This window comes from Daktulosphaira vitifoliae, unplaced genomic scaffold, assembly GCF_025091365.1.
Source record: "Daktulosphaira vitifoliae isolate Bord-2020 unplaced genomic scaffold, ASM2509136v1 Scaffold_1, whole genome shotgun sequence".
Lineage (NCBI taxonomy): Eukaryota > Metazoa > Arthropoda > Insecta > Hemiptera > Phylloxeridae > Daktulosphaira > Daktulosphaira vitifoliae.
In genome coordinates, this window is record NW_026099572.1 from 4,372,468 (window position 1) to 4,386,548 (window position 14,081).

The following is a 14,081-nucleotide window of genomic DNA, read 5'->3' on the forward strand; positions in this document are numbered from 1 at the left end:
TTTATATCAAAGACTGTATTTATATATGAAAAAACCCAGCACAGTGGAGATGTGGCATAGTTGGGTCAAGTATAAAGATATCTGACAGTGATTAAAATCACTATCATAAGAAACGCTTCGTTGCAAATCTGTAGATAGTATTTAATTTAAAAAAAGTTATGGACTATTCCAATAGCAACACAATCTCCTATTTCCTTATTTATAATCTGATTACAAGTTTTATGATTTACAATAATGTAATAACAATGTAATATATAAATATATAAAGGGTATTTTTGAGGGTAATGTCTTCGACTAAATACGATTAGTGATCTTTTGACGTATCGTCAAAAGAAATCGATTCGGTGAGAGCTGAGAAAAAGTGGAAACAGACAAAAAAAACACATAATAGTAAAACTAATACCTTCTCAGCTACGCATCAAAACTAAAACAATAAATAAATATACATTGTATTATCAATGACGAAATATTGAAAATTCACGTTTATTTATTAAATACACATGCAATTTAGCTGCATGTTTTCCGTGTACATGTGTAATTAAAATACATATTGAAAATTGTATGCAATAATTATACATCATACATGATAAATTATTGTGAAAAAAATTCATAAAAGAATAAAACATTTATACAGTTTTATTTTGTATTTAAATTAACACTATATATTCTATTGAATTTTAAAAGTTATTTTAAATGAAACACCTATAAAATTGTACATACTATCAATTAACATCATTCTTTGATTCATGAATCTAGTAGTAACTGACCTCTAAACATTGTTTTAATAGTCTTAAAGAACAAATATACATATATATGTTTAGGAAGGGGTCAATTAAATTCTCTACTCAATATTGGTTGTATTTTTGCTAAAATAAACTTTTAAAGGTTGAGGAATTCAGATTGCTTTACTCCAAAATATCTTATCATACTTATATTTTAAACTAACATCCTATTGGGATTATTTTTACATTAGCATAAATAATTGATTAATTTAATTCCAGAATAAAAGATGGTGACTCAAATACTGTATTAACCAATTACCACGAAAACATAGATGAGAATATAACCCTTTATATGCTTTGGGAATATTTGCTTTGTAAATTGAACAACTCTCCTTTAAGTCACGAAAAAAATTATGAAGAGATAGTACAATCAGGATTTAATACACGTATGGAAAATTGTGTAGTAAAATTAACCGAATTTTAAAATGTGGAAACTGAATGTCAATGAATAGAAATATATTTCCTTAATTCGCTATTTATTAACTTTCATTTGTAATGCAATGTTATAACTATGTCGAAATTTCCAAATTTACTACTTATTCATGGCTGTATTTTCAGAGCTCGCAATAACAGAATTATTCTGATACCAAATTGCACAAATTAGCCGAATTAAATTAGGTATAACTTAAAAATGTTTATTTAAATTTCATCATTATTTTATTTTTAGTACAGCTGAATTTTTTTTATTAAATATCCAAACATTGATTTTTAAATACTAAAGCTAATACAATTTCAATATTAATAATAGCTGTTTTTTACCTTTTAAAAAGAAATTTTAAAGGTAATCTCATTAACATTGACATCGGTCATGACAGTAAAAGGATATCCGAAAGTATCGGATATAGATATAGATTTATTTAAAGCTTTATCATTAATAAAACTATATGTTTGACATGAAATTTAGATCAAAATAATTCTTTCACCAACTGTTTTGGAGTGTTCACATGGCTAACGTTGCGCTAGGGAATAGTATTATTACACTTGACCGACGCCGACGCCACCTCGCCGGATGTAGTTCGGTTTGCTTACTCTGAACTGTGCCGGTCTGCTAGTGTGTGGTAGACAATGGCTTGTGTTAGTTCGTCAGCCGACTCTATACGTTAAAACGGTTAGTTGTCACGTGCGTTTCAACCGTGTGCATCGTCACCACAATAATTTTAACAGTTTTTTTTTGGCACTTTTAAAATAAAAATTCTATTTGATCATTGATGTTTACACGAACTTGAATGAATAAAAAATATATTTTTCATGATCGTGACGGAGTGCTTAAGTTTTTCTTAAATAGTGTTAAAAGCCAAATTCATATAATTAGTGCGAAATTTTCCAGAATTATAGGAGATAATGTCCAAGCCACAGCGGTGGTCGCCGCATTCATCCCTTAAGTGTGACGTTACTACAAAGGGATTTTTAACATTAGTGTACAGGATCGCAGTAGTGTTCTGTTTAACTATCACACAATTTAAAAAAATTGGTAATTATATATGTATACATCTTTTTTTCTAAATAAATATTATTGAGTAATGAGGAGTATTTTTTTTTCAAAAATACTCTTTTAAATACTAATTTTAACACTTCTTTATTAAAATTATCAATATATTATACTTATTAATTATATTGTTATATTTGTCCATTTAATTATCTAATATTGGATTATGGTGCTATATTCATTGAAAAATAGTATAATTTTAAAATTGAATACTTACTTTTCCATGTTATACTTAAAAAAAATATACATTTAATTCATTTTACTATAACTTATAACATCAAAATGAAAAATTTATTACTACCACGTATGCTTATTGATCATGTACTATAACTTATTGAAATAAATTTTAAATGAATATTAGGTTGGAGTAGAGAAATTTAAACAAATAGGGTAATACTTAATACATTATTTCTTTTAGATTCTACTTTTACTTTATTTTGCAGGCATTACTTTGATTTTAAAATTTAACTCTTATAATATAGAGTTGTTAGTATATTTAAAAAATAAAAACATTTATTTTTTCTTTACACAATTTATTTACAATTAACTCATTAATATACATATACTATATTATCCTATTTAAGTTAGAAGATTTAAAATAGTGAACAAAAGTAATATGGAATGCTTAAACTACTAGTGGTATAAATGAAATATTTAAATATTTTTAGGTAATTGAGTTCAAAGTTATCTTTTTCAAATATTATTATGTACAAGTAAATACATTTTTAATGACTTTTATGTTTTTTTTTCTATTGCTTCAAGATAATTATTTTCAATCCGTCTTTTTAACCAAATTAATTATAAAAATTTCATTTTTACCCCTTTCATTGTATAAAAACTAATTTAACGATTTAATATTGTGATTTTTTTAAATTATAAACCACTGAGTTATAAAACATCTATTTGTTACAGCAATTAATTTATATAATTTTAGTATGTTTACACGTAAAGTCGAACTTAGGAATTGGGTGTACTCAATTCTACCGCCCGACAATGGCCTTTTTATTTACTCATCAGAAAAATTTTTCTCTGTATCAATTTTTTGTTTTTATTTTAATGAGCAAAAAAAATATGTATACAGTCTTATAATTTGTATTGCTTTATATTTCAGTGTCGTCCTAAGCATGTGTATCTATAGTGCTCTTCCATAGATGCGGTTTTATTTGCACATATATTACAAAATCTAATCTAATTAGTTTCCGAAAAAATGTGGTTGATCTCAATAAAATAAATTTTGTAAATTGATGACAACAAATGATACTACAATTTTATTTAGAAATATTAGCGTTTTTGACTAATGTAAAGAAAACGGTAGAATTTCTAGAGTGCTCTTAAAATTTTATGGAAGTAATGCGGACAACCATATAGTCTTATTTATCTAATTAATAAATCTTACATTGTTGGACAATTAATTTATCATTAAATAATTTTATATTTTCGGATTGCCTATCAATATTATGGAGTAAATGATAGTGGATCACTTCAGCGTTTTATCTATAATAGTATAGCTATTAAAGCCATGATAAAAACTATCAATTGATCCATTTGCGTATATATCTCGGTGGGTGTCGTAAAATCGTTTTGTTAGAGCAAGGATTACATTTGAGTTATTAATTTGTCCTCCTATTCAATAAACAGTTATAATACTTTGGTATTCTGGAACGATACATTGAATTATTAGCATCCCGTTTTTTACTCTTATTGTGGTAGTATTACACAAACGGGCTATTGTGCATTATCTTTAGGTCATAATAATCATCGCATCCGCAGCCGTGTTTAAATCGTCAACAGTAATGTCGCAGTTATCTTTTTAATAGTCTATGTTAGTTGTTTTTCTAAGCTTTCACATGATTTACGACTGCTTTACATGATCCACTGGGCATAACAATCCGTATTAGCCAGCGTACATTTTTTATTTTATTTTTATTGTTGCCGACACCTCAGGTATAACTTGGGTAAATAAGTAAAACGAATTCAAATAATTTATTTTATTTTGTTATTTTTAATAAGATTAAGTATTAAAAGACTAATAATATTATAATTCTGTTACTAACTGAACTATCGATTGTTTATGTTCAAATTCAACTTGATATTAAAATTTTTTTCCGAAAATTAGTCAAATTGTATATATTTCTTTTAGCCGCTCTTTGCTCTAAATTTAATAGTTACAAGGACATTTTTCATGTCGTCAATGTGACGTGCGTATAATAAATATTTGTGAAATTTATAAAAATACACTCGACTATCAAGAATGTTGTTAAAAAGTTTTCGGATCTTACAAGACAGCTGTGCTTATACGACGAAACCTACAAATTAATTTTACAAGTATTTTCAAATAGTAGTTAATTTAATAATGTTTTACAATTAGAATTTCATTGTCAAAAACAACCGTCTCATAATTGACGAAATAAAGACGATACAGTTTAGCTTTTAAGGTTAATTTAATTATAGCATAAATAACACAATTAGCTTTGAAATGACTGGGTATTAGCTTTATTTTCAATTTCACTGGAAATTAATAGAATTGTTACTGAAAATATATTTACTTCTATAAGTTATATTAAGCAAAATCTTTGCTTTATTGATATGAAACTACAAAAACTTGCTTTTATTTGATTTTTCGAAGAAAAATACGCTTGAAAAAATTACACGAATAATTATAAAACTGCTTTGATTCCTTATATTTTAATATTCTTTTGGTAATTTCTAAAAATAATTGTTACTATTTATGCTTTATTATAAACATAGAATTATATTATTACATTATATGACTTAATACTGATGCACCTTATAGAAAATTTAGAAAACGTAAAAACAATCACACTTCCAATAAATAACCTATTGAGTTAGGATGGCAGCGTCGTTAATGACATTTCTGAGGTCATCCTACTTCTTTTTTTGTCTAACTATAATTTCTGGACACTTAACTGTCTACATTTATTTATATCGTTAGTTTATCACGGTCTATGTAGTGCAAATTTACGCCAGCCATCGCCATTTTTTGGAAAATTATTTATAATTCATATGAAATTACATTTCATTTGCATAACAATTCATTATTTTCATGTTAATAAAATTTTAATGTTATGTATTTATACATTTTATTTAAAATACGCTGAATTACATAAGTACCTAATTTTTAAGAATCGCGTTAAAGAGATTAAGTAATTTTATTGCGATTTACTATTGTTTCATTTTTATTGAACGTATGTTCTTCATCTGCCAAGTTGGTCATCTCAAAAATTTACTTTTAGAAAATTATGTATATGGAAGGGATAGTCAAGGCTATATTAACAAAATGAATTTTAACAATTAAGAGCAAACCCTGGACTATAATCTTTAATTCAGCTCTGGATATAGTTAGATAGCATAGTATAAAGCTCGTTATAAAATTTCTTAATTATCGTAAGCATATTGATATGATCTTTTTTAAACATTGACAATTTAATTTTTTTTTCTAATTCATTTTTAACTATTTGTATATGATATGTTTAATATGATTGTAAATCATTGTATATTTGTTAGTACAAAAAACAATATTATAAAATATGTTATGGTCGTGTAACAACAGAAACAATTGTTTCAGTCTGATAAAAGGTAATATAGTTGACTAACAATACATTTTTTTCAACTTAAAAGCTGAACTAATGAAATTATTACCTGCCCGCCCCGGTAAATACAATTAAACAAACTTAACATACTGTTTAAGCCATAGAAACAAATTTTAACCCCTATTATGCGTGCAATTAGATATGGTCTTATAATACAGTTTTACACCCTTTGGTTAAACACCCATAAAAATGACTATGCTATATGAAATTTATTGTTTTAACTGTACATCTGCTTATTCCGTGGACAAAAGAAGTCACTGACATTAGCATAATTTAGTTTTTAGAAAACGTTCTGTACAATATTTCAATTTTTTAGTTTGCTTAAGAAAATTAAAAATAACTTAAATACAACTTCATCATTTGAATAATGAAACATTTCAATTTAAAATTAAAATTAGCAATGACAACAGTGGTTTATTTTTCGCAGAATTTTGAAAGCTTGATTTAATAAAGGGCAATGTGACTTTAATATGGATTGCATCAAAATTATTGCTCAAATAAGCGAATAAAGAAGCATAGTCCTAATGTTTTACATAAATTAATAAAATGTTGGATTGAGATGACCAACTAGAACCTTAAGTTTATTTTAAAATATCGTCTCTTTAAGCCTCAAAACGAAAAAAATTGTTGAAGCCACGTTTTTAATACTTCAGTTCAATGCAGGTTTAAGTAAATATTTACATTTTCAACTGTAGTTATTTCAAGGAAATTGCTCCCTGGTCGAAAAAGTAGATTTGACCAACGGGCAAACACAGTAGATAGACGGTCGTTATGCACACAAAAGCATATGGTGCGCGCGCGATAAATAATCGGAATTGAAGGGGACAGCAACGGACCGAGACGGTACTAAAAGAACGTTACGGCGCTTAACATGCGGGCATAATGGCTGGCATTGCGACGAGCTACGTGTGATCTTGTTTTAAACATTTTTATTATTCAGAGCGAAACGAAATTATTACCAATTTCTGTAGAATCTCTCGAATGACGTTCTTCAATTGCATCTCGTCCATGTTCATACGCAATTTTGAGTTGAATTCGAAATGTACACTGTGTAAAGGGATTAATTTGTGGTTTGCAGCGTTTAAATATTTGTTTATACACTAATGGTCATTTGAAAACTCAAAATACTTTTGCGTTACGCTAAGATCATTGACAAATAATACTTTTTGAAAGCTGATAGCAAACATTTTAAGTAATAAAATACATCATATCTAAAAGAGAAGAAAAACGAGGAGACAAAATTGTTTTAAGAAACGACTTTTACTAGAGAATTGTTTGGGCTGCGTGACACATCGTTCATATGTGTATATTGTTTGGTTGAGTAACGTTATTGTACTTGAATAATATTATATGTGATTGTTATATTGTTTGTATCGTCATCATATGCTCCTTATTGTTATTATTTTTGCGGTTTGATAACGAGCAGTCGGGGCGGAACGCGCGGCACCAACAACCGGAACAGAGTAGAGTCGGCCGTCGTTGCTGATGCTTCTCGTTGCAGAACAGTATAATAATATTATATTCTACGTGCATGTATGCTTAACGACCTCGAGAGGAATATATTCTTTGGATCCGCGTAATAGGCTTGTGCGCTTCCAGCACATGTGACGTCGGCACAGGATCAGCGAAGCGGGTCGTCGCGTTTCCGGCACAGGATAAGACACGGCGCGCGCCTTCCAGGCAGGTGTTACCGGTTGGTTCGTACGTGCCGTTGTGGCAGCAGCTACCGAACCTAAATCCAAGTGAACTCTATCTATACTATGGCACAGGCATAATTATCACATATTGTTTGTAAATTAGGTCCATGTTTTACAATGTGCCCTCACATGAAGCATTGAGAATATTATAAAAAATAAATACTATACCAATATTATAGTATTTGGTACAATTTGTTGTACAATCATCATTTCTTTTGTGATTTTTAGATCATTTAAAAAATGTAATTTTACTTGAAATTATTTGAAAATGAGAGAATTGAAAAGGCTTCTTGGATAATTTTATTGATTAGCTTGAAAACTACTGAACAATGACAACCAAAACTCAATAATGTGTTACGCCTCGTATAATCAAAAAGGATATGACTTTAAATGACTCATGCGAACCGTTTTAGGTAACGGATTGAACTGTCGACATCCATTATAAAATTAATCGAACAGTTTGGGATTACAGAACTTACTTAGAATGGAACGAATGGACCACAGTAACACAATGTTTGAATGAATTAATTGTTTCTAAGTAATAGATTTTTGAATTGTCGTCAAATTATTAGTTATAACAAAATGAAAAAACCCTCTAGTATACTTGAAGTAGCATCCAACATTATTGTTCGGTTAATCACAAATGAAGCATAAAACATAAATGAAAGGTGTATTATCATAACAAAATTAGGAGGTTATTACAAGGATTTTTTTGAAAGAGTAATTTTATCACTTATAGCATGTGTATTGAACTTTATAGGCTTAACTGTTAAAAAATCACGAATGAGTGTAACCGATAGAAAAATGCATTTTTTTTTTTCAAAATATCTGTTGTAAATAATGATGTATAAGTATAATAGACAAAAATATGCCTGTATAATTTTTTAAAACTAATGAGCCATAATATAAAAAAATATGAATTTGTTTACTGAAATATTTTATCGGTGTCATCCAATATGAATTCATTAATTTTTGTATGAAACTTTACTACTTATTATCAGAGAAATTACAACAGGATTATATTTCAAAACAGTTGCTGAAACAATTTGATATGGTAACATAATAGGCATATTTAAATAAGATATAACACTTCAATCTTCTGTTACATTTTGTACTCATTACTAAGAAAATTATTACAGAAAGGTATCAGTAAAAAATGAAATCCGTCATGCAAGGATGAAATTTCATCTATTTCTACAATTGTGAAATTTAAAATTAAATAAAAAATAAACCACAACTGTGTATTGTTCAAAATTTAGTTAATATTTTAAATCATATGAAACAAATTTCATGAATTATTAATTGTACAAGGTTTGCCAATTATTAGACGGATGTAAAATAACACTTAAAGAAAATTTCAACAATTAACTTAATATATACTTTTATCAATTGAGGTTATTTTGTGTTAATTGAATTAATTATTTATAACTAATAATTCGTTTTTACCAAATAAGTTTAAATTTACTAATTTCACCAGTTGCGAGTTTCTATTAATGAATTAAGCATTTAATTATCTAATAAAATGCGGGTACTGTATACTGTTCTATTTATTTCCACAGCGAAGATATACTTTATTCATTAATTATTCCGATTATAAACGTTTGAATTGAAGATAATTATGACGATAAAAAAAATAACTTGGTTGATTAACTTTTGACTAAATTTATTCAATCTGCAAAATTTTTATTCATTATAATGAGGTTTTAATAAACACACAATGTATTTTTCAGTTTAAAAAACACAAAAATATTTTTAGAAATTACATTGATCTTATGGGACATTTTAAACGCTTCTGTTTACCAGTGATTTAAACAGGTTTTTTTATTTAATATATTTTATAACAACCCTACTTGTAACATTGTTTACACATTATAAAGTTTTTAGTTTCAATTTATTTATAGTTTAAGTTACTCTGTAAACCGTTGTTACAGTTTTAAGTCACTTTATTAATATGATAATTTTTAAAGACATAACAGCAATGTTTGGCTAAGAAGACAAACGATTGCTTGGCGCAGATAGCATTTGCTAAAATTAAACGATGCGTTGGCCTACCAACGCTGAGATAGAAATGATGCACATCCTTTTACAAATTATATAAGATTTTAGCTGTATGTTTATTTTGCTTTTTGTTATAGATGAAGCGCATTTTTCAAGTCTAATAATAATATTTTTACAACAAGGACAGTGCAAATAGAAACTGTCTCATTACTTTAATGATTTTTTGAACTCTTTTATAAGTTAATATTTTATAGTCATGGATTTCAAGTAAACAAGTAAACATTATAATATATAAACATATTATAATCAGAACATTAAGGTAAGAGTCAATTTAATGGCTCTTTATGTGTTATTTATATTTTTTCACAATTCATTTTATTATTTAATACTATACATTTATAATATTCTGATGAAATATAAAAAAGTGAAAATGTCACCTACTGCTTTATTATTTTCTTTATGGTCATTGAAACGATTATTGTAGATATAATTTTTGGTGATGCTAATCGTAATCAATCTTTTCGCCTACTACAAAAATTTTGGTCAAACAGTTTTTCCCATTTAAAGTGTCACGATGTATTTCATATTTATAATTTATAACTATATATTTCTATGTAGGTGAATTTTGTGAAGACTTTTACGAAATCATTAAGTATTAATATGGTGCGATTCCATAAAAACATCTACGGAAGATGAAATTCTATATGGGTATATAAACCCAAACAAATGTCAAAATATTATACGATGTTGTAGGTTTTTATTATACAGAGTGTTCTGTAAATAAGGAACCAAGTCAATTGTAACAAAAAATGAGAACAATAGAAACCCGTTTCCTTACTTACTGATCACTCTTAAAAAAACTGGTGGACATGACGGCTTAAAAGTTGAAATGTTTATATATTTGTTAATAGAAAAGTTTTTATTTATTATTTAAACCAAGCCGGCGAAATGTAAATTTTATCATTGTAATGGCAAAGTACTCGATAGGTCTTTAAGTTGAATTAAATTTAGTATAATCAGGTAGCAAATATTTTATAAATAGAGTCAATAAATTTCAAGTAAATTGATGGCTTGAGTTACTAATGAAAGGGGTGGTTTAGATCTCAAGTAAAAATACATACGTGTTTAGAACTTCCGGATTTAAAGAAAACCGTCATCGGGTTAAGTTTCTCAGTGCGTAAAAAAATAGAAGGATAGCAATCTCAGTGTCGTCTTATTATTGTCACTTCGTTGTACGCGTAAACGTCAGTATTGAATTACATATTATTATACGTGTACTGCTATTTGGTTGCATGTGAGCGCGTGTGTCCACTCGTCCGGCAGTCCGTTTATTTCCATGTAATGTACTTTATTCCTGCACCCTTTCACGGCGTTGATTTTAAATCCATTGACCTCCCTAAAAATCGAACGGAAGTCTGTAGAAACCGGAAGGAAACGCATTTCATGCGTAAAAGCTCACGCAATATGTACAAATGTATACATATTTTATTTGATAGTTAATTGAGTCCTATTACCTATCCTGTTGATTGTTCACTCATATATAACCGGTTTTGTCACTATATTGGAATTTGAATATTGATGAAGGATAAAGTATTAACTCGTGTGTAAATCATCAAGTAAATTATTAATAATTAAAATTTTTCTAAATTTAACATAACTTTGTTATACGGTTTGATTATGTTTTAGATGGCTGCTATTATAAAAGAAAATTATCATTTTAGTACCCGTAGCAAAATTGTTGTTTTTCAAATTAGTTTAATATTTTATTAAAAACCGTTGAACCGCATACTTTGTATTGATTTTCTTTCCTAATTATCCTGTCAATTATTTGTAATGTATGCATTTGGAAATTGGTTGGTATATTAATGTGTACTCATTATTTTGGATCTTCAGCTATTAAACATTATTTTATTTTATGGTACAACAAAGACACTTTTGTGTTCGTTGTTGCATCATTAATTTGTGCACAGGTTGTGGTTTCAGTACTTCCTTTTAGAATTATTTGTACTAAAGCATAACAGAGAAGTAATTCTGTAGTATGTTAAATGATCCTTTAAATATTAGTAATTGGACATACTATCGATGAAAAAAATCCATACTAGTTGCTTGTATTAAGTACCCTACATTATCTTGTTTTTTCTTGTATTTATTTCAAAGAATATAATCATGTACAAAATCAGTTCTAGACTATTCTCAAACAACTTGAGAGAAATACTTTTTAAGATATTATTTTTAAATCTATGGCTAGACAAGTTAGTTATTTTTTTTAACTTGTAATTATCAAAATTAATTTAAACAAATTTACTTAATTTATAAGTTATAAATTACTAATTTTCAATAGTAAACTCAGTTAAATTATCAGTTACTTGTAATAACAAAAATACGTTTTTCAATTATGTTAATTTAGCTAGTATACATTTTTGTATTCATATAACAGGTAATTGTTTTTTTTTATAATAGAAAGAAATATAAATTAAAACTATCTACTATAGTAACTGCAACGGAACCAATTTTTAATATTTTATAGTATTAATAAAAAATACTCAAATACTACATTATTATTTAATGTTTTTTTTTAAATATAAGCAATTTTCTTAACTCCAATACCTTAAAGAGAAACAATTCATATTTTAACTTAAATGCGAAGCTGAGAAGTTATTATTTTGTGATGAATAAGGTTTTTTCATAACTGTTCATGAAAACATTACACTACTGTAAAAAAAGACATTTTAAAAAAATAAAAAATTCAGCATTTTCATATTTCTATAACTTTTTTTTTTTTATTACTGATCCAAATAAAGTGTAAATTAAATATACTAAAGACAATAAGTTACTCCTTTGGTATCCTTTTTGTGAGAATTTAATGAAAATCCTAAGTACAGGAATGGTTTGAAAGTGAACATTGACACATATACATTTTTTTTAAATTAAGAGTAATTAATTGGTTAGGAGAAAGTTATAGATTAAACGATTACAGAAATTTCCAATGCAAATATTTTGATAAAAAAATTATTTATTATTTGAGGGAATTTTAAAAGTGATGTTAATACTGTTAGATATCATTTATACTTATCACAACTATACCGCAACCCCACTTTACTGATATTTTTTTTTATAATTTTAAATTTCTTAAAAAAAGAAAAATGTATTTTGGTACAATACTAAATTGTCTATCAACCACATTACTGAATTTACTAACTTTACGTGTTATGTTACAAGTTAAGATTAGTAAAGTCTGTATTAACTTTTAAATAAAATTTTTTAACGCATTACTACCCAGCCCAGTTTAAATCTTTCTTCAGCAAATAGCAGCAGCGTGCTACACTTAAAATTAATACAAATATAATAAATATTTGTATTATTTTAAATACCGTCAATTAAAAAAACTAGTACCGCATCTTAAATTACTGATTTTGGTACTAAACCCCTTAAAAATATTTACTTATAAATAAAAACATATCACATTTGATTAAAAATTATTACTAAAAATAAAAAAAAATTAAAAACGTAAGATATACTGTTGAAATATTAAATGTAGTACATAATTAATTTCATCCTTTAAATTCCGTTATTGAGCTAGGGAAATATTTTTTATTGACTGTTGTCGTGTTTTAGTTAAACATTGTTAGTTGACGCGTAACGTTACTTATAACAATTTGAGGGCAGTGCCTATGTAATTATTATTATTATGTGTTTATTTACATTTTATTTACTGAAACCATCAATACAGTTTGGTTATATTGGGATACCGAGTCGAATTGGTGTGGTACGGGAAGATTGTTAGATTCGCACATCAATATATTATTCCACGAGCCGCATCTGTCATTATCGTTTCAAGTGCTTACGGTCTTCGCTTCCGTTTCTATTTGTTTTGTATACAAAATGTGTGCAACAGATACAGTTAGGACCGCCAGCGTTTACCGGGGCGTGTAACCGTTTTTGCTAAAAAACATATATTGCTTGAATGGTGTAATCAATAATGCTGTTTAAATGAAATGCGTGTATGTATTTTGTATACTTTACGTTTGATATGAAATTTTACAATAGATTCTTTTGCATTATTATGTGAATAACACGTGGAAGTAGAGAGTTGTTTCTTCGTTAGAATTAATAATTCATGTATAGTATTATAACATCTAATAGCGTAGGTACATCAAAAGATATTTTTTACAATGAAAAACCAAATTACGTAATTGATTTGAAATCTAAGTAACATATTACATCAATAGCAGTAATAGAGTCATAATATTCACATATTTTTATGAATTCATCATTTTCACTGATCGTAGATTTTCGATGACAAATAAAAAAACCCAGCACAGGGGGGTCGCGGCACAGTGGTGACGTGACATAGTTGGATCAAGTATAATGATATCTGATAGTGATTAAAATCACTATCAAAAATAAACGCTTCGATGCAAATCTTTAGATAGTGTTTAATTTTAAAAAAATTGGTGTTTTATTCCAAAAGCTACTTGATCTGCTGGTTCCTTATTAATATCTCGAT

General features: G+C 27.3%; 2 protein-coding genes across 2 annotated transcripts in view; one reads left to right on the forward strand and one right to left on the reverse strand.

Annotated features, from left to right (window-relative positions):
- LOC126896372 (cytochrome P450 4C1-like) overlaps window positions 1–14,081 on the reverse strand; it is a 156,227-nt gene that overhangs the window by 105,678 nt on the left and 36,468 nt on the right. The gene's annotated exons all lie outside the window — the stretch shown is intronic.
- LOC126896378 (uncharacterized) overlaps window positions 1,779–14,081 on the forward strand; it is a 25,730-nt gene continuing 13,427 nt past the window's right edge. The window contains exon 1 of the mRNA XM_050669099.1: window positions 1,779–2,253. Within this exon, the coding sequence (XP_050525056.1) occupies window positions 2,124–2,253 (130 nt within the window). The 5' untranslated portion in view covers window positions 1,779–2,123. The remainder of the gene's footprint in view (window positions 2,254–14,081) is intronic.